The sequence below is a fragment of the Patiria miniata genome, unplaced genomic scaffold (genome assembly GCF_015706575.1).
Source record: "Patiria miniata isolate m_02_andy unplaced genomic scaffold, ASM1570657v1 HiC_scaffold_21, whole genome shotgun sequence".
NCBI classification, from domain to species: domain Eukaryota; kingdom Metazoa; phylum Echinodermata; class Asteroidea; order Valvatida; family Asterinidae; genus Patiria; species Patiria miniata.
In genome coordinates this window covers 4,915,250-4,939,291 of record NW_024037060.1, presented here as the reverse complement: position 1 = coordinate 4,939,291, position 24,042 = coordinate 4,915,250, and the positions used below count along the sequence as shown (strand labels likewise).

General features: G+C 41.4%; 1 protein-coding gene across 1 annotated transcript in view; it reads left to right on the top strand.

Annotated features, from left to right (window-relative positions):
- The window catches only part of LOC119729596 (multiple epidermal growth factor-like domains protein 6), a 46,519-nt gene extending 26,640 nt beyond the window's left edge, over positions 1-19,879 (top strand). The window contains 17 exon segments of the mRNA XM_038202218.1: positions 298-459; positions 2,604-2,858; positions 3,320-3,775; positions 4,224-4,412; positions 5,415-5,543; positions 6,668-6,928; positions 8,219-8,440; positions 10,497-10,793; positions 11,454-11,579; positions 11,968-12,741; positions 13,209-13,469; positions 14,457-14,783; positions 15,453-15,983; positions 16,958-17,038; positions 17,826-17,933; positions 18,502-18,619; positions 19,371-19,879. Of these exon segments, the coding sequence (XP_038058146.1) occupies positions 298-459; positions 2,604-2,858; positions 3,320-3,775; positions 4,224-4,412; positions 5,415-5,543; positions 6,668-6,928; positions 8,219-8,440; positions 10,497-10,793; positions 11,454-11,579; positions 11,968-12,741; positions 13,209-13,469; positions 14,457-14,783; positions 15,453-15,983; positions 16,958-17,038; positions 17,826-17,933; positions 18,502-18,619; positions 19,371-19,455 (4,382 nt within the window). The 3' untranslated portion in view covers positions 19,456-19,879.
- The last annotated feature ends 4,163 nt before the right edge of the window (positions 19,880-24,042 follow it).

Below are 24,042 nucleotides of genomic sequence, written 5' to 3'. Positions count from 1 at the left end.
GGTCACTGACAGATATTTCCGGCCGCGCTACCTGCGTGTTTATCCGTCATCCGTTCCGAATACTGCAAAACTTTTGCATGTAAACACAACTGGTTCAATATCCGGGATGCGTGTTAGACAAGTTTCGCTGCAGTAGGCTTATTGTGTCCGGAATTAGTTATAGGATTCTGAACCAACTTCGTAATGAAGTGAATACTCGATAAAATAGGCCTGTTTGTAGATAAACTTGTCCTCAACATATGATGCGTTACAGTGGACTGATCTGATATAGTTTCGTATTTGTTGGTTTGTCTCAAGGCATCCATTGTGAGTCGCCGTGCATTGACGGTTGGTACGGCCAGGACTGTTCCGTCGAGTGTTTCTGCTACAACGGAGCCCTGTGCCATCACATCACGGGGGCTTGTCTCTGCACGGACGGCTACATCGGTGAACTGTGTGAACAACAATGCATCCACGGAAGTACGTTAGGCCGGGTCTGAATGACTTTGCCATGGCTAGTGGCTATGGCTACTTGGCTATGGGAAAAGTTTCCAAAATCCATTTATTCAAGCACCAATGAGAGTTTAATCACAAGTGCGTCAAGTTGCCAGACCTTTTTGTAATGATTGCAGTCTGTGTTCCATTTTCAAAAATAGTTTACTTTTTGGCTGAAAGCAGAGACAACTGCTTTATGTACTGCATTCCTCCTGTATTCGTTCAGGAGAAAAGTTCAGTCAGACTGCACAAAAGGCAGCATCATCAGTGCTGAAGTCAAGTCCATTGCAATTCCTTCACAGGTCTTGTCACAGGTACATCATAAGTCAATTCACAAGTCTGGTCACAAGTAACAGTAACAAAAGACAGTATTCTCAAAGAAATGTCTTTGAGTACTGTTCAGTTTAGTAGCTTGTGATTAACTTTTGATCGAAAGGTGGCTGCCATTTGTAATTAACTAGTGACTGACCCGTGATGGATTTGTGATGGATTAGTGACAGACTAGTGACGGACTTAGTGACGTGATTATCTAGTGATGGACTTGTGATGGACGTGTGATTGACTAGCGACTGACTTGTGATGGACTTGTGATTGACTAGTGACTGACTTGTGATGGACTTAGTGACGTGATTATTTAGTGATGGACTTGTGATGGACGTGTGATTGACTAGCGACTGACTTGTGATGGACGTGTGATTGACTAGCGACTGACTTGTGATGGACTTGTGATTAACTAGTGACTGACTTGTGATGGACTTGACTAAAACACCGAGCATTACAACAAGTACAATTTTTTTTCAAATAAACCGCATAGTTAAAGTGACTAGGTGTATTAAAATTATTTTAAAAGTTGAACAAAGAAAATGACTATAGCATGGTTTGAACCTATTAGGCCAAAAAAAAAAGTAGTTCTGCTTCCGATTACATGTCTTTCAAAAATAGGGTCGGTCGGTCGGAATTTTTTTTTTTTTGCCAATTTTTTTTATGCAGATTGAATGGGGTATTCAATTATATGCGAAGTTTTAGCCTGAACTATTTCTATTGCACTACGAAAGCTATACATGAAATGGCAACAAAAAGTGAGTAAAAGCTACTTTTAATTATTGTCAATATATTTAAGTTCGATAATTCGTAAAAAAAATTGTGGGAAATTCAGGTCGTTCGCACCATAGGCACAACGCTAGTCAAGAACGGGAGCTGGCCAAAACTCCGAAGTGTGTGATGCACTGTACATGTACATTTGTACATGTGTGGCCCGCGGCCAACGGGTCGAACATTTCAGGAAACACGCTGCATGTATCACTCCAAATACGAGTAGTGCGATCTCAAAATGAACTCTTGAACACGGAAAATACACACACAGACAAGCTAGATCAAATCTGTGAATTAACTTGCAAAAATGTTCTCCATCGGTGTTTTCTTGGCATTTTTAAGATGTCTTTCTCAGCATTTTTACGATGTCGATTCCGACCAGTTGACAGAGCACGTGCCTGCGCCTGCATAGCCATGCATGCTAGCGCTAACATCGCATAGCCGTGCACAGACTAGTTACCGCATTTTCATAATTGGCTCCTGCGCGGCGCGGCGGGAACCAGTCGTCGCCGCATTGCGCTTATTACGCACGTGATTATAGACATCGAATTGCGAAGTAGTTGAATCGCGCAGCGAATTTGTAAAAATAACGGAGGTTTCTTTTGAAAAAATAGCGAATGTAAGTAAGAAAACAATAAATACAAGCATTTTTTGATGCAAAAGGGTTGTTGAGAGGTATTTTGTGAAGACAGACAAGACATAAGGTTTTTATTTTTATTTATTCAATCTATTTTTTTTTTTTTTTTTTTTTGAATTGCCGATAAAATTTTTAGGGTCGCAGCCTAAAAATAGGGTCGGTCGGGTAACCGGAAGCAGAACTATTCTTTTTTTTGGCCTTACCTCTGGATCGCCATTCCGGTGTTCTATCGACTGAGGTATCTAGCCCTAAGTCGGCAGTTCCCATTTTGTCATTGTCTTTGTTCAAGGGGCACTAGTCAGTTGACAGAGCACCGGAACGGCAATCCTGAGGTCTCGGGTTCAAACCCTGCTCCAGTCATTTGTCTAGTTGACATTAATGTTTATTTTTCTTTCTTTAGAATATGGTCCCAACTGCAGCCTGGATTGCACCTGTCAGAACGACGCACTCTGTGACCATCGTAACGGAAGCTGTACCTGTGGTCCAGGCTGGCTCGGACTCACCTGTAATGCTTCGTGTCCTACTGGTATGTTTGGTATGCGGTGCCTGTCCATGTGTACATGTCAGAATGGTGCAGTCTGTGACCCGGTGTCTGGTTCCTGCCTCTGCCAATCTGGTTGGATCGGTGACTCGTGTGAGACTGAATGCATGCAAGGTATGTCGAGACAGAAAGGATTTTATGTTTAACGAGGGTGGATTTAAAAAAAAAAATGGAAGGGGGGGGGCGGTTGCTAACCAACCCAACCTCACTCTGACATCAGCGATTACTTTCATATTTACAGTAGTCATTATTATCATATGTACAAGAGTCATTATTACCCCTGCTCATTGGGCCAATGAAACATTCCATAGACCATCTCAGCTCCCTGGGGAGTATACAGCTTGATACTGCCATTTCGGCGCAAAGCAGCTAAATCAATCACAATAACCATCTCTACCCTTACAGGCACCCTTTTACTCCTGGGTGGAGAGAAGCATTGAGTGACAAAGTGCCTTGCCCAAGGGCACACGCACTATAACCCCGGGCTGGACTCGAACCCCCAACCTGTAGTGTTACCCGCAGAATAGTTATACAAGGCTTGCATTTGTTTTTATTGTCTTTGTCTTTTCGTCTAGGTCACTACGGCCAAGATTGTGGCCTTACCTGCCTCTGCCAAAATGGTGCCCATTGTGACTCCGTCGCCGGTCTATGTACCTGTGCCCCTGGCTACCAAGGCACGGTCTGTGAGACCGCCTGCCAGCAAGGGTACTACGGACAAGACTGCCGGGAACCGTGCAGGTGCATGAGCGGTGCACTGTGCAACCACGTCACCGGTTCCTGTGCATGTCCACCGGGCTGGATCGACGACATCTGCAATACGACTTGCCCGCAGGGCCAGTACGGTGACGCGTGCTCACAACAGTGTCTGTGCCAGAACGGGGCGAGCTGCCATCACGTGGACGGCGCTTGTAACTGCACGGAAGGATGGCAGGGGGCGCTGTGCAGCGAAACGTGCGACGAGGGTTACTATGGATACCGATGTGAACATCAGTGCATGTGCCTAAACCAAGGGCTTTGTCATCCTGCCAATGGTAATGACAAAAGTTTAACCGAAAATTTATGTAGCAAATTTTCCCGAAAAAAAAGTAATCATCAAATCATCGGGGAGACATTTTGTAGTTATTAATTGTACCTTTGGGAAACAGGAGATATTAGGGAGACATTTCGATATAGGTTGACAAACTTTTGTGCCCAAGTTCATGGGAATGTCTCCTAAATGGCCCATTCTCGGTAATTATTAAATATTGATTGCAATATTTTTTTTTTTGAAATTGGTGTGAAACACTTGTGGATGGAAATCTATGTCAGTTATGTACTACATATTCTGCAATTGTTTTCAATTTATTCTGAAAACATATCAATATTGTTTAATTTCTATACATTTTCTCTGTTCTGTTTTGCACTCAGTTCACAATTTGATATAAATCAAAAATAATATTTGATGTCAATTTCAACATTGTCACATTTTGATGGTTGCAGGCGAATGCACATGCCAAGCTGGTTGGCAGGGCGACCACTGCGGGAGAACATGTGACCCAGGTTACTACGGCGACAATTGTGCCTCATTGTCTGGCTGTCAGAATGGCGCCATCACGCATCATGTGACCGGAGCGTGCCATTGTAGCGCAGGGTGGACCGGGTCCCTCTGTGAAGATCAGTGCCCGACAGGTACTTCTTGACTTCCTCACAAAACCACAAAAACAAAACCAGAAACCAAACAACAACAAAAGTAGACCAATAAAAGAAATGAAAGAAAGAGTGCAACGAACCAACACATCAATTGCAGGGACACCAGTTTTCAGGCTGAATTTTTGGGAAAACAAACTCGGGCTTTCTGTCCCTTCACAGGCTGGAAAAATAAATCCTCATGTAGCATGCACAGAGAAAACAAAACTGTGCATTCAGTACTCCATTATAGCTCAGTACACGAATGTATGAATGGTAAGTTCAATCAAAGTAGACATACTTATACCTGTACAAGTGTGTAAATTCTTGTTCCGTAATTGTGGGGACTTACACTCGTCTGTGCAAGGTATTTGTGGGGACCGAACATGCTATGGGGACAGCAGAAAGTCCCCATAACTCGGTCCTAATTTCCCTAACAATAAAAAACTTCCCCATAACGCGGTGTATGCCTACCTGTTATTGCAGTTGTGTGTATGGTGTATTGCAATCATTTTGTGCATTTGGCTACCTTTCACATGTCAACATTTTCAGGCCTTTGGAGCAAAAACCCACTAGCATCTCTCTGAATTTATAAGGCATGTTTATAGAATAGACTGTAATGCAAGTTTTCCTCGAATAAGCTGATTTCCTAACTCTATATACTTCTCTTTTATGCCGTTAAAAATTGATGAACACTGCAAAGAACCATGGCACGATTGGAATTTCCTATTTTTCAACTTTAAATTTACCAAGAGGAAATTTAGAATCATTTTTCTAAAGATCCTATGCTTAAAGGTAGAGCAGATCATTTGCAGCTATCAAAAAAGTAAGTGACCAAATTATTGTTGGAAAACATACTTGGTTTGAAGTTAGTAATGGCACTAAACTCCCTGTGAAATGATTCTTTCTTTCTTTTTTTTGCATAATGCACCAGTTCAAAAATCTGTCAATTTCTTATCTGTTATCAAGCCATGGATCATTTGTCGTTGTGTTTTTTTTCCCCAGGCTCATATGGCAACCACTGTAACCAGACTTGTTTGTGTTGGTACGAAGACCCGTGCGACCACATTAACGGCACATGCTACTGCTCAGCAGGGTACACTGGAGTCTACTGCCAGTACGCTTGCCCAGAAGGTAGCGTTTTCATGACATGCTGTCCACTTCCCACTGGGAGGTTTTCAAGTTCTTTCTGGGGCTCTTACTGGGGGGGGGAGCACTGTTTTTTGGGGTTGTCCTTTTGTTTGCATTGCTTGTCTTGTGTCAATAACCCTAAAATACCAGTGGTTTAATCCTTGGTTGATTTAAATTCTCATCTAGAGAATGATCCACATGCCATTTCATGCTTGATTGCTGGCAAGTTGTGCTGGCAGATCCCAGTTTGTGGCTCCGGTTATAGCGAAATCGGATAGGAAGTTCTGGTAACACGTGATCAATGATCCAATATCAGATGACGTGGATTTATTCAGGCGCTGTATAAAAATTGATTCCATTAATTAATTCCTTTAACTCCATCTGTTTTATGAAATTACGACAAGTGTAAATTAGTATTCATTACCTTTTAGCTTCACAATGTAACTACTAGATTCTCGGTGCTGTTCGGGTGCTTGTGGTAAAAAAATTAATAATCTTATGATCTCCTGCATACAGTGATATTCCCAGGATTGAGCTTGGGGGGTGCTCACAATTATTTATTTTTTTTTAGAAGTTTAATTTTTTTCAAGAAATGTTGCCCAAAATTTTTGGTCGCAGAAAAAAAAATGGGTCTTTTTTTTCAGGGGGCGGACTATTTTGACGTTGGTGGCACCACTTACACCCCTATTGAAAATAGGCAACATACATATCACCACGGTCAAATCGTGGAACTAAAAAAATGTTTACCACTGCCTGCATATAATACTAAAGACATCTTGTTACCCAACCCCCGAGCTAGCCAGGACAAGCTGGCTGGTTTTGAATCTCATATTGCAGCGATTATTACCACAACTAATCAATATTTATATCATGGAATTTTGCAGCAAGGAGATGTAAATTCAATATCAGGTTTTTGCCCTTTAAGGATTTAAGCAGGACTCGAACCCGCGACCTCCTGCTTACTAGTGCAGACATCTTACCACTCGACCACCAGTTTTGCTGGGGTTGGTTGGCCATTCAGATCTGATGTAACTGCGGGCACTGCCATCAGTGATTTTCAGTACAACCGACCAGGTTCAAAAATTGCATCAAATTATTTGAATCACATTTTTTTCCCCCTGTTCTAGGTTTCCATGGGCATGGCTGCCAAGCATCCTGCCTTTGCCAGAACAACGCCACCTGTAATCACGTGACTGGTAACTGCTACTGCGCCGACGGCTGGATCGGCCCCATCTGTGATACCCCCTGCGAGGATAGTTTCTACGGCAACCAGTGCCGGCAAGAGTGCTTGTGCCAGAACGGAGGACTGTGTGATCATGTGACCGGGCAGTGCTCGTGTCTTCCCGGATACGTCGGAGAATTCTGTCAAGATATGTGTCCCCGCCCAGGTAAAGAAGACGCGACTCAACCCTTCAAAATATCAATCTGAAGCTTTATGAACTACGTTTGAGTAACAATGCCTTTAAGCAAATCTTACCCAATGGAAAATGAACAGGAACAGTCAATAATTTTACCTAAACTATGTCTAAATTCCTCAGAATGTCAAACCGAGCAAATTAAAGGGAATGTACAACATTTACTTGTGCTGCAGTTTTCAGAAATAAATGGATTTGGAGGATTAGTATGTTACAGCAAATAATGTTAAAATGACGTGTCACGTTTTGGGCTTGTAGAAATACTGGGGAAAAAAACAAGAAAACCAATCATGTTCTTGTACTCACGTTCCCTGACCCCACTTGAGATGAAACGGAGCAATTTGTAGACTTTTGGGGAATTGTAAGGTCAGAGAATCAGTCTTACTTGCTTGTACTCCTTCACAGATTTATAATCAATGGCAAAAAAAATGCGGAATTACTTGAATTATGAAAAATTAGGAGCACTTTTTGAAAAGAAGCCAGTGTTCTCCAAATACCATTTTTCTTTAAAATGTCAGCACACCAGGAGCCATGATTTTCAGGATGCTTTAGACTGTCACTCCCTAACAATCCAGTAAGGTATTTTGTGAAAATTTGATCATTTTGTTAAGTGATGTTTGCAAATGCTGTATCTTCCCTTTAAAATACTGAGTATGCTCTCTCTATTGCATTTGGAAAAGGTTGGAAGTCATGAATGTCTTAACAACTCATTTTGTGGGATCCTGCAAACACATATTTAAAGGCAATTATTATAGGAGTCTCAGCCTGTTTGATCTAACTATTAAAATGGTCAAGCCTAAGACTCCTTTAAGACTGAACAATTTTTTTCTCTCGGGCAAGATGACAATGTCTATTGAATACTGTGGAGTCCCATTTTCACTTCTGGAACGTAAATGTCTTAAGTTGCCTAACTTCTACTAAAAAATGTTGCTTGGAATTATTGTCACTTTGCTTCCATTTTCACAGACGTCAAAATAGCCTGTCCAGAATACAACTGTATTTTTTTTATCCTACTTTGATGACACTTCTGTATTGCATTACATTTTCAAATTTTATCGCAATGAATGTTGCAACCTAACGCAATATATCAACTCAATAAAGGTCACTCATTGCAAAACTGTTGCAAAGACATGAATCTGTGACTAAGAAACATTTCCAATTTTGTTAGAAACACTTTGAAAGTTGTCTTGACTCTTCATAGACTTTGTACTCAACCGCTGAAGTGGCTTCTGGACATTCTTTCCTTATCATCTTGTCTTATAGGTAATGGCTATGGCTTAGGTTGTCTGTCTCAATGCGACTGTCTGAATGAGGCTTTTTGCCATCCCGTCAACGGCAGCTGTTCATGTACCCCTGGATGGCTGGGCGACCAGTGTGGTGATGCCTGCCAGGAGGGTTTCTATGGCAACGGTTGCCAGCATCGCTGCGTCTGTCAGAATGGAGCGGATTGCAACCACGTGAGCGGGGAGTGCGACTGCCAACCTGGTGAGTTGAATGCTTAGTATCATTGAGTAGAGAGTCATTCTCAGTGATAATGTTAATGGCAAATTGCAAAGTACCAAGGTAACAGAGACAGGAAAACTGTCACACTTTGGCCTGTAGAGGGAGGTGTCTTGCACCCTCATGAGGGCTGATTTATCTGCCCAAAGGTTTTGTTATTTTTGTCATCGAAACTCATTGCCAGGGATGCTTTCCTGTGAGCGAAAATGTTACTATTTCTTGGAAGTGTCATGGCCTAGCGGTTAAGAGCACCGGACTCATGTTCTGGTATTTCAGAGGCAACAGTGGCGTGGGTTCGAGCCCGCCGGCGGACATTTGTGCTCTTATGCAAGGCACTTAACCATTATTGCTCCGTCCTTCGGATGGGACGTTAAGCCGTAGGTCCCGTGTGTTGTATAAATGCACGTAACAGAACCCGGTTAACACTTATCGCTAAGAGAAGGGGTAATTTGCCCCAGTGTTTCTGGCCTCCTGTATAAACTCCCACGTGGAGTATTTAGGAGACGAACCAACCAAGAACCAAGAAGGGGCTTCCCTGGTATGTCCCACGAAAGTTTCCACGGACATGCGGCAAGCCAGTCATGAGTAATACGGGCGATTCACAATAGTGCGCCTCCAAGAGTTTGCTACGCGTTGGCCAATCACAATGCGTGAAATCAGTCGACCTTTTCCAAACGCGCATTGGGTCGACCGATTGTGCGCATTGTAATTGGCTAACGCGTTGCAAACTCTTGGAGGCGCACTATTGTGAAACGACCGTATTTTCTTGATCACATCTGTTTGAATGCAACCCTGGCAGTGTGTGTTAAGGGCTAGACTTGTTCAGCAAGCATGCTAGCCCTTTTTACCCATTGTAGATCTGTTGTTTATTTTCTCTGAGTTTTACTGTGAATGTTATTTCCTTACATCTTTCAATTGGGTAATAAACCAAACCAAACCAAACTAAGCTAAGGCCAAAAAAGCAAATAGTCTCCAGTTTCTGGTATGGAGCTTGCCCCAAAAGTGGTGCGGCGACGCGGCCTTTTTTTTTTTTTTTTTTTTTTTTTGGTTGGTACTTTTTTTCTTCAAATGTCGGCTGATGACTGCAAATGGTGCCAGAATAAATTAAATGTAAAATATATGGGAGTCCAGAGAGGCCACATAAAGCTTATACTTGATCGTAACCCCATCTAAAAACACGTTAAAATTGTGCAGCAGCAGGATTCCAGTCAAACCAGTGAGTTTGGCAGTTTTGAGACATCATCTTACATTGAATAAAAAACTTTTTCATTTTGCCGATGCGCATGGCTATGGCGACGCGCGCGCATACCAGAAACCGGAGACTTTTTTTTTTGGCCTAAGAAAGGACACATTGCATGGCCCGCTGGATTTCATATTGCAATGGTGTGGACTGGGTCTGCATAAAGGTCATTCTACAAATTTTGGGTCCAAAGTGTGACTATTTTTTCTGACCCTGTTACCTTGCTACTTTGTTATTTGCCATTCAAGTATCATAAAGAATCACTCTTGGAGGACGACTGCATAAAAGGAGTGCATCAGAGTAAACAAAAAAATCACAGATGTCAGATGTATCAGAGACAGGGAAAAAAATGGGCCCCAAATTTTTTAGAATGACTCATAAACAGTCTGTACCGAATATGCAAAACCTTTAGCGTGTTTTTCCTTGAGAGGAAAGCGTTTGAGCCTGACTGTATGGTAGAATTTGCTTTTAAATGTCTTTTTAATATGAATAAAAGTGCATTCTTTCCAGTGAGGTTGTTATTTCTCACAGAGCCCCATGTGTTGATTTTGTTTGTCTCTTGTAGAAGTCTTTTGTCTCAGAACTTCTAATATGAGTGGCCTTACTAATTCCTGACGCTCTTAAATGAGTAGTGAAATTGTTGGTATCCTCGTCTTACGACATTAATAAGAAAGTAAGCCGTTGCTTTACAGATATTGGGCCGATCAGAACGTGGAGGTCATTTTATTATCTAAAGATTTAAATGTACATTTCAAAGGTTGATTGACAGCTAGGCCGGTCTTTGCTATTTGCCCCTTTTAGGTTGGAGAGGATTGACTTGTTCCGAACCCTGCCTTACCGGCACGTATGGCCCCCACTGCCAACTCACCTGCACGTGTCAGAACGGAGCCGCGTGCCACCACGTCACTGGCTACTGTAACTGCACCGCCGGCTGGCAGGGTACCGACTGTGATGTCATGTGCGAGACGGACACGTACGGATGGCGCTGCGGTCTGGAGTGTCGGTGCGAGAACGGCGCCGCCTGCGATCATGTGACCGGGGCGTGTTCGTGTAGTCCTGGGTGGCAGGGGGAGTATTGCGACGCGCCGTGCGATTCCGGTGAGTTCTTCATTCCAATATTGTTTCATATTGTAGGAATAAATCGATGCAATATCTTGCAGAAAGGACCAGAAATGATGTTGGTTCTGTCACTTCTACCCTCAACCGCTTTGTCCTGGGTTCGAATCCTGCTAAATGTGATATTTGAATTCCATTCTAATTTTGCTCTGCCTCTTCTATTTTCAAATTTCTCCCTGAAAAAAGAATTGCTAATTTGCTAGCAATACGTTAAAGAAAAAGTTATTCACTTTCGAATGAGACATCGAAAGAAAAAAATCTGCCGTCTTTACAAATTTTCAAAAAAGAGTTCAGGCATATCACAAACTAAAAGCCTTTTTTTTTATTCAGAGGTTTACAGATTCCAAAATTAGAGAAAAATAGTTTTTCTTTGAAATAAATCATACACATCTCAAAATTGTTCAGAGAAATATTAAAATCTGTTGATAAAGAGTATGGTGAGAGGAACTTAAATTTCTTACCTCATTTTATTATTTTTTGGGGAAAAATATTTTGTTTCTTCTCCCATGTCATCACAACAAGTGTTTCGTCATTTTCTACTCTAAAATCACTCTTTTTTCCCGGAATCATTTGGTTTGATAACCAGAATCGAAATGCATCAACCTCAACTAATCCTCATTAACATGTGTTACTGGTTTATAGGTTCTTATGGTGAGTCTTGTTCCCTGACTTGTCGCTGCATGAATGGTGCAATGTGTAACCCCATCTATGGCTCCTGCACCTGCACCGCTGGTTGGATGGATGCGTGGTGCCAGACTCGCTGTTCAGGTAGAGATCCCTAGTAAATGGCACCAGCCTAAGTAGAATGGTTTCATAAGTTGTTTTTGTTATTTTTTGTTTTGTTTTGTTATTTTTTGGTTAATTTACTTTGGTCAATCAATATTTTCAGTCCATACATGGAAAGAAAACAAATTTGTTTTTTTTTTTAACAAAATGTATTACATTGAAATAATTTAGTACACTTTACAGATCTAAAACTGTAAACCCTGTTGAGTTGTATAATAGGACCAAAGCCATTGAACCACATCAGTCAGATTGAATTGAAATTTCACAAAATTTGGTAATTAACTGTGTAAGTATGAATTGTGTTCAAATACATTTTAGTGTTAAGCAAGTAAAAATCTAGGAAAACTTTTGATTCTTTCATAATCTACAGATGGACGTTTTGGTGTTGACTGTCGTTACCCGTGCACTTGTCAGAACGATGCTGCGTGTCACCCAGAGACCGGTCACTGCTCATGTACCCCCGGCTGGCAAGGCGACTCATGTCAGTATCGATGTCCCCAGGGGCTCTATGGCGAGGAGTGTCACTCTGTCTGTCAGTGTCAACATGAGGGTGTGTGTCATCACGTCACCGGTACATGTTCCTGTCAGGCTGGCTGGATTGGCGCTACTTGCAACACGTCGTGTCCCGAGGGTACGTATGGTATCGGTTGCGCATCACAGTGTGGTTGCCATAACAACGCATCCTGCGATCCTTACGAGGGCCGATGCTATTGCCAAGCCGGTTTCTACGGTACTTACTGTGAGTCTGACTGTCCTTTGGGTTACTATGGCAACTTCTGTCTAGAGGAGTGCCTGTGCCAGAATGACGCGACGTGCGATAGGGCTGACGGTCACTGCACATGCTCAGAAGGATGGCAGGGTAACGAATGCAGCGCACCATGCGACGAAGGTTCTTATGGCGCGGACTGTGGATATACATGTGAGTGTCTGAACAACGCAACGTGTCATCACGTCACCGGGAACTGTCTCTGCCTGCCGGGATGGGAGGGCGACAAATGCGATGATACCTGCCGGGAAGGAAAGTACGGCCTGTCATGTGACTTCAGCTGTATGTGCGTCAATCACGTCGGATGTGACCCAGTGGATGGTAGCTGTACGTGTCTGCCAGGATACCAGGGAGAAATCTGTCAGTACGTGTGTGACGGTAAGCTTTGAATTCACGGGTACCCACTACGCTATCTGTGAGCAGTGTTGACCGCAAATGTCATCCGCAAGGTGAAGAAAACGTAAATGTTACAAAGCGTCTGGGGTTGATTATTGCCGTAATCAATGCTTAGACTCTCTGTGTGCCCATAGTCCTGTGCGCATGAACGTGTTGACCAACTTCAGCAGTTATGCAGAATCTATCCAATGAGACCTCAAAGAAATTTAAGGTCGCCAACACCTTGGGATAATCGTTAGTTTTAGCAAAAGTTTAAAAATGGACATTAATGTGATGCAAAGTTTCTTATTGGTTTTTGTAGAACAACATTTATGAAATTTCTTTCAATTTTTTTTTTAAATATAGTATATTTTTGCCATGTGCGTACCACCAAAGAAATATCTTTCTTGAAAATCAGGTTGTCAAAATAATAATGTTGGACTCTCTCACCACTTTGTACTTTCACACAGAGGGAACTTACGGCCAAGATTGTCTTGAGAAATGCCAGTGTCTCCACGCCGCGCACTGCGTTCCGCAGACTGGGGAATGCCAGTGCAGCAACGGATGGGTCGGGCAACTCTGCGACACGGCTTGCCAAGGGGGCTTCTACGGTCCACAGTGTGCGCTGCCGTGTGCGTGCCAGAACAACGCTTCCTGCGATCACGTGACCGGCGAGTGTGACTGCCGGCCTGGCTGGATGGGGGCGACTTGCAACCAGACGTGCTGGGAAGGTAGGCCCTAATATATTTTTCCCGAAGACGATGATTTTAACTTTCTTATTGTTCCACTCGTGGGTCAGATTCTGAATCCAGTCCAACTTGAAAGGTTGGTTCAATTTGCACTTGAATTTGTAACACCATGGGCTACATTTGGCCCATTCTGTTGACCAGATGCGTGTTAAGACGTGCAGTCAATACCCATTCTGAATCTATAGACATTTATCATGCTTCGACCATTTCAGTCATGTTCCCTGTATCCAATAACAGTACTGAATGATAATGGTTTTTTGTGCAAAAAGGAACCAGACTATTTTGCCTTCCAGCCTCTCTTTGGTTACGTTGATTTGAATAGGAAAAATCAAGATGGCCGCAAAATGATAATGGTATATACGGGTGATTCCCAATACAGTGCGCCACTAAGAGGTTGCCACCGAGAGACATTTTGCAAGTTTACGGTTGACAAAAACATGGCCGTGTCATGTGAAAATCGGACTCCTATGAAAATCGGACTCCTTTACCTTGTTATTGGTTAAATCCTCTCACATGTCCGATCCTCATCCTAATTATCATACTTAGGCATGCTTAATACTACCAATGAGTCCTTATTTCACAGAGTCCTAAATTCACGCTACACGGACTTGCCGCTATTTGAACGAAAGTCAGTGTAGACAATTTCAAGAAGTTTTTTATAGATCAAGGCAAAGCATTTCTCCGCCTTGCTAATAAACACCATATCTTGATAAAAAGAAAAGAAAAGAACAAAAAAGATGCTGGAATGATTAGCTAACGAACCTACTGACCGGACAAACTAACAATTTTAAGTGTCCCGCGCTGTAAATTTGTTGACCGTATCCCACAATGCACTGCGAGAAAATGACTCTCCGTGATAGCCTCTTTGTGGCGCACTGTATAGAATTCAAATAGAATTTGGTGTGCTCTGGGACCAGCTCTACTAGGCTTGACTCGTCTCGCTGAATAAGACAACTTGTGTCATTTCAGGTATGCATGGCCCGTACTGTCTGGAACCCTGCCTCTGCATGAACGGTGCGCAGTGTCATCACATCAGTGGTGCGTGCACCTGTCTATCGGGCTGGATAGGGGCGCACTGCCACCAGCCGTGTCCTGAAGGGAGATACGGCTTCGACTGCGCCCTGGACTGCACATGTCTGAACGGCGCGGAGTGCGACGCCGCGACGGGGGCGTGTCGTTGCGCCCCAGGATGGGAGGACGACACGTGCTCGTCGCCGTGTCGACCAGGAAGCCATGGAGACCAGTGTCTGATGAGTTGTCAGTGTGAGAACAACAGCACTTGTGATCATGTGACGGGTAGGTGTGACTTTAATAAGAAACTGTGATCTAAGGCCGAGTTTGGTCGGTCTGTTCTTGAGACGGGCATATTGTTCTTGCAAAACCCTGATGGATAGGTGGTGTGTGATCCTGTTCTGAGTGCAGTGTTTGTGGGTCGTGTTCCAGCCGTTCGAGCGCGAGAACAATATACCCGTGTCAAGAACAGACCACCCGAACTCGGCCCAAGACTGTTGGTTCACATATGTTTGGTTCATGATGTACCTTGCACTGTTAGGCTTATATGTCAGTAGTCAGTCTACGGTCAAGCATCATCGCGAAACCTCATGGTCTTGTAGCTCCCTGCTAAACATTGCAATTTGCACAGCTGTTGATAACCATCAGTGCCACATCTGTCGACCAGTAGTTTCGTGCAAAGTAACTTTGTGTCTGTGTTTAATACCTTAAGATGCCATGGCAAAGAAAGCCTCAGTTGTTCCGACATAAAAACTTATGTGTATCTTAACTCATTAAACCTCCCTGTTTGTTACGCTAAACAGCCCCAGCACTGTATGGTTGTTACAGTTTCTTCAGGGAATAAATACAATGTAATACAATGTAACATATTTAATACAATGTAATACATTCTCATGCAATGTAATACATTGTAATACAATGTAATACAAAATACCCTTGCATTCATTTCTACAGGCCATTGCACCTGTACGGACGGTTGGACAGGCTGGTACTGCAACCAGCCATGCCCGCCAGGATTCTACGGCCACGAGTGCCAGTATACCTGCGATTGCCTCCACGGTTCTTGCCACCACGTCACCGGGCTCTGCTCCTGCAATGCCGGCTGGCAGGGCGAGACTTGCACGGTACCCTGCAACGCCAGTTACTACGGCAACAACTGCCAGCAGGAATGCCAGTGCAAGAATGACGCGGAGTGCAACGCAGTGAACGGCACGTGCACGTGTCTGGCGGGATTGAGAGGCGTATTCTGCGAGAGTCCTTGCGAGAGAGGTTTCTTCGGCCCAGGCTGCTCATCCAGATGTCTTTGTCCTGGTGAAGTTTGCGACGCTAAGAACGGAAGCTGTCCCGCGAGAGTGGAGTGCCCCGGGGACCGGTGGGGCGATACCTGTGAGCACACCTGCGTGTGTTACAACGGCGCTGTGTGTGACCAGACCAATGGGAACTGTGGATGCAAAGAAGGATACGCAGGATCCAAATGTCAACTCAGTAAGATTAAACCCAGATTCAGACGAGCATTCCTGAGTCGCGCCAAACCAGATTATTGCAAAAATTTGAATGAAGTGCATAAGAAGTTCAACATGTGAACCAGTTAAGAGCCACTATGGTAGAAAATTGACTCTGCAGTTGTTCAGAACGACTTCAGAATCTACTCATTAGAATGTTTTCCACAAAAGTTCAACTGTCATTACAAAGATCTATTTGGTTCAATCTGAGTCACTCCTATTAAGTGGCGGAATTTAGATCGGGATTTTATTTTAATTCAGTTTGAATTCCACTTTTCAGTTTCGATTTTGGAAACTGAATATTCAAAAGCAACCTTAAAAAACATTAAGCCTTCCATATTTTGTGACACATGCCAAAGAAAACAACTAAAACGTCCCCCAATTTGCTCCATTGTCTGTGGTTGTAAGTGCTCTCACCCACCTGTTGTCTTGGCTCATGAACAGCCTGCCCATTCGACTTATCAGAGAGTTCCCACCGTTTTTTTTCCCCCAAGATTACACCTCTGAAGTGTTTTTGTAAAGGCCCAGTGGTCATGGAATCCTGCAAACTATACCCAGTCATTAGGAGGGCATTTCATGTGGCATTTCACTCGTCACTTTTTGTTGGCGTGACAGTAAACTGGATGAAAGTTCCGGTGAAATCAGAGAACCGTTATTCGGTTTGAAAAAAATCAGAATAACCTCATTACCTTATTTTGCAATATTTAATTTCTGCCACCACTATTCCTAATACTGTCTGTTTTGGCGCGACTCTGGCATGCCAGTCAGAATATTATTTGAAACAATTGTCTGTGCAATTGTCTGTTTTCATATTGGCACATTACATCTGCGAATACTTTTCCTTTCAACCCTGTGCGTGTATTCTACCACAGAAACATGACGGCCACCCAGAGACATTACTGACAATGGCCCCTACTTCAAAGTTTAATGAATGTTATTTTTTGTCTCTTTTTTCAGAAACACCTTCAGAGAAGCCAGTCCTTGATCCGAGTGGTAACCTCACCTTGGCTGAAACTGGCAACAGTAATAACCCAAACAGTAAGGCAAAGTTTTTCCAATTTTTTTTTTTTAGCTTTGAACGTGTTAAGTTTCATAATCAGATATTACAAGGATATCCTTGTAATAATTTGTCACACTTTCAGATCCATTGTTCTTCATGGCAGAGCAGTCAGCACAGCATAGATCACACTTTCAGCCGAAAATTTTGGCTGAAAATGTAAAGCAACCATAGGGAATTCCACAGTTTTTCTGTTTGCCTTTGATTTTTTTTTTTTTTACCCCCCTGACTTTTAAGCCAAGAAAGGGGGATATTGTGATAGTGTATTCCTTCTGTGTGTCCGTGTGTTTTACTTTGGTTAGGTTAACTGTTTAGTGCTGTCATATGAATAGTCAAACTTCGATTTCAACCAAACTTGGTCACAATAATCTTTGGGTTGGGGACGTCAGATGACTCGACAAAGGTCATCTAGGGGTCAAATGAGGTCATTGTTGCTTTTGGTTACGTCAACCATAAAGTGTTGTCATGAAAAGTAAGACTTCACTCTCAAACAAACTTGGTGACAGTAATCTTTGGGTAGGGTTATTTAAAGTGACTTCAGACATTTTAGGTCAAAGGTCATCTAGGGGTCAATTGAGGTCATTGTTGATTTTGGTTAGGTACACTGCAAAGTGTGCTTACTAACTGACTGTGTTAATATTGCCAGCATGCCAGAGGGATCGCACAAGTTTAACTTGCAGTATTTTTTTGTTTATATTTTGGGGTGTTTTTTAGGGGGTTTTGGACAATTCCTATGCTTCATCATCTTGTTTTCTCACCATATTGTAGACAATCTTAACACCATCATCTACGTATCTTGTGTCGCTGCCGGAATGCTGGTTTTCATAGTGATTGTAGTATGCCTAGTAAGGCGAAGACGGCGTCAGAAACAGTTAGGTGAGATAAAGATTTGCATGCACAACACCCACACCAATAAAGTTCTGCAGAATGGGGTTGGATTCCTATTTCAATTTGCAGACTTGTAGTTTGGACAATGTCACTATGGTAGCTCTGCCTCCAAAAAAAATTTACACAAACTCAGACTATTATTTCACAACTTGAAACTCATACCTGAAGTACAAAAGGCAAGGGCGGATCCAGAACACAAAGTATTTTGGGGCCAATAAAAAGTTGTTCCCCAAAAAAGTGATCCAAAAATTTACGGCGTGGGGTTTGGGGCCCACTAAAGGGCCCCAGAAAACTGTTGGATTCTAGATGCTCTGTGGTGCGATCCGAGGCAATTTCTGGCCACTTTAACCATTTTTTTGTGTGCAAAAGATGGGGGTGTACGTGCAGTGGCTGCCTATTTTTGCTGTTACTTATAATAAAATACAAAATTGGTTTTGTTGTGGGGAGCCTCGGTTTGGCCTAATCCCCCCCCCCCCCCCCCGATCCGTTGTTGATTAAGGGTACATGATGATGTCTATTAAATGATCTACCTCATTTTTCTTTTAACTGACAGCAGAAATTGCCAAGTTGTCCGAAGCTGATATGGTGACGTCCAAAGGCAGAATATCATCAATCAGTAGTGAGTCTGCAAATGATGACAAGAATCTTCTCAAAACCAACGGCAAAACCAAGAAGTAAGTCTAAAAATTTATTTGGAAATCAAATTTGAAAGGAAGTTTTTCAGACTCAGTGGTTCCATTTCTTTAAAAGTGATCATGTAACATTGTGCTTTGACTTGATTTGTCCAAGTCCTAGAGACCAGCCTAGTGTTCTCTTCGCACCTATCTCACTGACTGACTGACTGACTGACTCCCCGACTGACTGTCTCCCCTGAGCTGGGCAGTGCTGTTGTATAGGACTACCCTTTAATGCCAGTGAATGTGCTAAATCCGGCCCAATGTATGAAAAGACTTCAGTGAATAGCCATTCCGAATCAGTTGAACAGAATTGTGTGCTCTCTGGTACAAGCCTTACTGAGCTTAATACCTAGTCTTGTTTTTCATACTAAGTCAGCGTTCTGTGAAGTTAGCTTTTGACCAAATTTGGATGATCATTGGTTAAATTTCTGTTGACAAGATAAGTTTGCGGTAGCACCATGTGAATAAATCTCTTTTGTGAGTATGTGCTGTTCTGTTTTATACGTTGAGTCCCTCCGGTTCTTTTCAGAACCACACATACTCACAAAAGAGATTTATTCACATGGTGCTACCGCAAACTTATCTTGCCTTAGTATCTTTCCACCATGCAAACCTTCAAATCTCAAATTTCTGTTGGGGTTTTTTGCTCCTGATGACTTCATCTTTGTGAAGCAACATTTCCCCAAAACCCAAGAACTATTTTGCCTTTATTTTATAATGTTGACTATGTGTGGTTTGATTTTCACAGACCGAATGAACCTAAATCTCCCTCCGCACTCAGCGATAACACCTGCGTGTTTGAAAACCCACTGTACGGGGACCCTGAGGTCTAAAAGACAATGGACAACAGCTGGTGGTTCTTAGTTTAATCCAAGAAGTTTATGGACTCTTGTTCGTGGTCTCCGTGCCCAAGTACCCCTCTCACTCGAGTTAGGAGGGACAGTCTTACAGTCTTTGGCTTGCCGCAAGCATCTATGATATGCGTGAAGATTATGCAAAACAACTCTGCGTCTTGACCTCCCGATTCTGACCATTTAGCAGGCGCCTTCTGTCGGCTTTTCAGTAAAGCAATGTTTTATGAGAAAAATAACGACAGCTGTTGACCAATCAGCAGCTTTAATTGGCCCAATTTCAGCTCTAATTGATGTTACAGCTTCTAAAGGCGGCTCCGATTGGCCAGCGCGCGGGGTTGCATAACATTTACATGCATGGATATGTCAGACGTTTTAGTGTGTATCTGCACACGTGAACGTCTGATTCTCACGAAGGCAAAAAGGTTTATTCACTTTCAAAATAACATTAACCATGTGTATTTTGCACAATATGCGTGCGTAATAGTCTGCGCATGCAATATGACTCGCCCATTAGGGGATTACTTGTCCTGGGAGTCCGTTGTCAGACAGACATTTTTTCCTAAAATGAGTAGAAGATACTCGCAAACTGCTGTAAGAAATTTATTACAAGAGCGTGTAAATTGCACTTTTGCTTCCTAAATTTTGTAATACAGGGCGAGTCAAAAAAAGCGAAACCCAAATGTCGGGACAATTGTTTTAGTGAAGTTCTGCATGTAGCACTTTCAAAATCTAGGATATGAAAGCCCAATTCATAAGCTTTCTTTTAGTACAAGAATCATTCAAATCACTCATGTACTTTTCAAGTTGCGGAATTTTAAACACAACCACCGTTTTAAAGTTCTGTCCACGGATCACAAAAAAGGTGTGCGTTCTTTCAGCAAAACAAAAACAATTCACACACATCCCTATGTGATTTTTGTAAAGCGCTTAGAAACACTGCGTATGAAGCGCTATATAAATGTTAATTATTATTATTATTATTATTATTTGTTTTCGTTTTGCTAAAAGAACACTTACCTTCTTGTGATCCGTGGACAGAACTTTAAGACGGTGGTTGTGTTTAAAATTCCGTAAAAAAGTACATGAGTGATTTGAATGATTCTTGTACTAAAAGAAACCTTATGAATTGGGCTTTCATATCCTAGATTTTGAAAGGGTTACATGCAGAACTTCACTAAAACAATGGTCCCGACATTTGGGTTTCGGTTTTTTTTTACTTACCCTGTAGATATTGATAAATAAACTGTGGTTATTGTCTTGGTTTGTCTACTGATTGTGTCAGTCAAATAAAGATTGACGATTTCTACAACTTGTAGAAACCTGATTCCAATATGTGAGGCGTTCTGGCAAAATGACACGGAACTTGGCACAGGCCGTAGTGGAGAAAAATCATTTTTAAAAACGAATTGGGGCAATTTTTATTCAAATGTATTGATATTTGTAATCTTTGATACGTGTACTACACATATTGTAAAGAAATCATGGAATTAAAGTGTTTTTTAAGGAAAAACATGCATCCTTTTTATTTACACGACCCCAAAGAACAAACTTTTAAAAACATTTTTTTTTTCCGGGATTTTACTCTTTTTTTTGACATGGCGATAAGTGCGAACTGAAAACAAAAACTGTAACTTGTCAATGGAATGACAGATTGAATTTCAACAAACAGTATTGTACGGAGAATTTTATTCTCTTTCTTTCCTAATCCTGGCAAACCAGGCTCATTTCGACCTCTGCCCAGTTCTGTCTCATTGTCATAGGACAATTTCATGTGCTTTGATTTAAGTTACAACACAAGGTCAAAATTTGGGCTCAGGTTTGTTCAAGTTGGAGGTAATTTAACAGACATTTATACAGCTAGGGTAAACTTGGATATGGTGTATATATTAAGTTTTTCATGACTAAGGAGACAATAGTTCATCTGTTTACAGGTAAATTTGTTTCTTGTTTGACTGAGCGTTAATCCGAGAATGTGGCGGATTTTTTTACTTTTTAATGCTTGGTGAGGGTACACAGAGGTAATTATGGTGTTTTACATCTTTTGTAGTTTTGTAATCCTGTAGTGTTTTTTTACTAATCCTAATGTTTGTCCAGACTTTCTGAAAGTCCTTACTTTGTGTAAATATTGAATAGAGATGGCAGAAACGAAAGGAACCAAAATAACGATCCTTAGATTTACCCTAATAGGCCTAATGGCAGCAAAACGTTAGGTTTTTAGTTGTACTAATAAAATATACCAAGTATTTTTCGAGAGACACTCGATGAACAAGGTAGCAGAAAACAGAAAATAAATTACGAAGATAACCATTCTGAATTTTTTTTGGAAATAATTATTCCAAACTTAACTCTGTTACAAATTGATTCATTTTGTTTTTCAAATTGCAAAGGGAGTTCAAAGCTGTTTGAAATAATGGAACAGCCTGCCATACGCCATCGTTGGTCATCCTACGACAGCAGGAAATAGGGCCTTCGGAAAGAATGTTGCAACCTGACGCTACTTCAGTGGTTGTGTACAACGTCTGTGGAGAGTCCGCAAGAAAAGTTTCTAAGCATTTCCTAACAAAATCATATGTTTTTCAGTCCCAGATTCATGTCTTATCATCATTTTTGCAATGACTGACCTTCATTGAGATGATATGAAGAAAAAAAGCAGCGTCAGGTTGCAACATTCTTTCCGGGCCTTCTGCTCAACGACACCTAACTTTCTTTATCAATTGTAATTTGTCGTAACACAAGTGTGTATTTTTATCATTACTGCACTTTGTTAACCTTCTTTCGGTTCCTTTTGCTACAAGTGGGCACTGTTTTTTTCAGTGCTTATTCGTAAAAAAAAAAAAAGAAGAAAAAAAAAGAAACGTACTCAAGCATTTATATTTTTGCTATTTCTCTAAAGCACTCTTTTACCGCTTATTCTGACAACTCGTATTACATCTAGGCCCTACGGTGATGCAAAGTGTGATATTAAAATGTATCAATTTGAAGAGGTGGTTTTTGTCATAGTTCATTGTTTTTGTAATTATGTAGGCTTATCTTTCCATTATTGAATTTCTTAATACGCAAATCAGCTTTGAAAAGACTGGATAACTCGGCAGAACATTTGCACAGTGATTCGGAGATTCAGGTGTTTTCATTTTTATTGGTTCACCTCTAAGATTGAAAAAAAGTATTTGTTTTTCATCTAAACGAGATATAAATCTTTTTGTTATACCTCTGTCTTGAATAATGTCGTTTGATTGTCATGATTGTTGTGTTGACTGCTGGTCGTTTTCGTGATTGTTACATCAAAATCCAAAGAATCCAAGACAGAGGTATAACAAAACAATTTATGACCGGTGTGATGTGGGATATGACGTTTTGAACACCCGAGGGGCGCATAGCACCCGGGGCAAACAATATTGTTTAATCTAAATCTGCTCACTGATTAATTTAGATTTCGATGTTTAAAAAAATCACCGCTAGTTACCTGTATTTGACCCTCTGTTATTGCTTTGATTTGAGAAATTCTAAAAATGATTTGTTTGTAAAGACGATCTCAAAATGTGATCGCGAAGGTAGATCTACATCTACCTGATACTTTCATCCTGACAATCCTTAAAAAAAAAATACGAACAACTGGCCGTTCTACGCCGAGATGTCAAGACTAAATCGGTCGTTGTTATAAAACTTGTTGACAGCACACAAATCTCAAAATCGAAGCTACCTGTGCTGGCATACGGGTAAAGCAGAAGAATATCCTCCCTGGACAAACCTTAAGAAGTGTCGGAGAAAAAAAATCATTCATATGAAACACAGTGTAATTAAAAAATAATGATAAGCTGAAACTCAACGGGGATTGCCCAGTCCGCGATGATACATGCAAAAGTCCGGGAGAACCTCACAAACTAATTGCAAAGAAATCCAATTTCTTTTTGACTGAACCTCGAGGATTAACATAGCAGGTGGTAGGATCTAGCTTTGCTTATTAAAGCCAAGGGATTCAATCTGTATCTCTCTTTTTCTGATTCTATATTTTTATTATAATGAATGTGATCGAGCTGCTGTGTTTTTATTGTCTGTTCTGTTCACGCACGGTGGATCAACAAAAGTATTCAAGAATTCGAGATAAAATTTTTATAGAATAAGGTCTCGCTATTTGTTTATTTTTGATTTAGAAATGAATACGACTGAGCTGATGAATATTTGTTTTTCCATAAACGCACAGTTGATCAACACAAACACTTGTTATCGAGAAATGTAGATATCGAGATGTATAGGTTATCGAGATGTAGATATCCTAGAATATTTAGAACCATGATCTTTAATTGGTTGGTTTTATTGGTTTCTAAATGTAAAAAAATAAATAAACATATAGACAGCAATGGGTTATAATAACAACGTCTTCATTCTCAGAAATTCATGGCACAAGTTACAAAACAGATATAGGGCCTAAATAAAAAAAAAAATAAAAAAAAAAAGTTAACAAACACATCAATAATAAAAAGAAAGACGTACAAAGACTACAAAGAAACAAATATTAAGTCAGTTGATACAGATGTCATTAATAATTTCGGAGACATCGTCAAATTG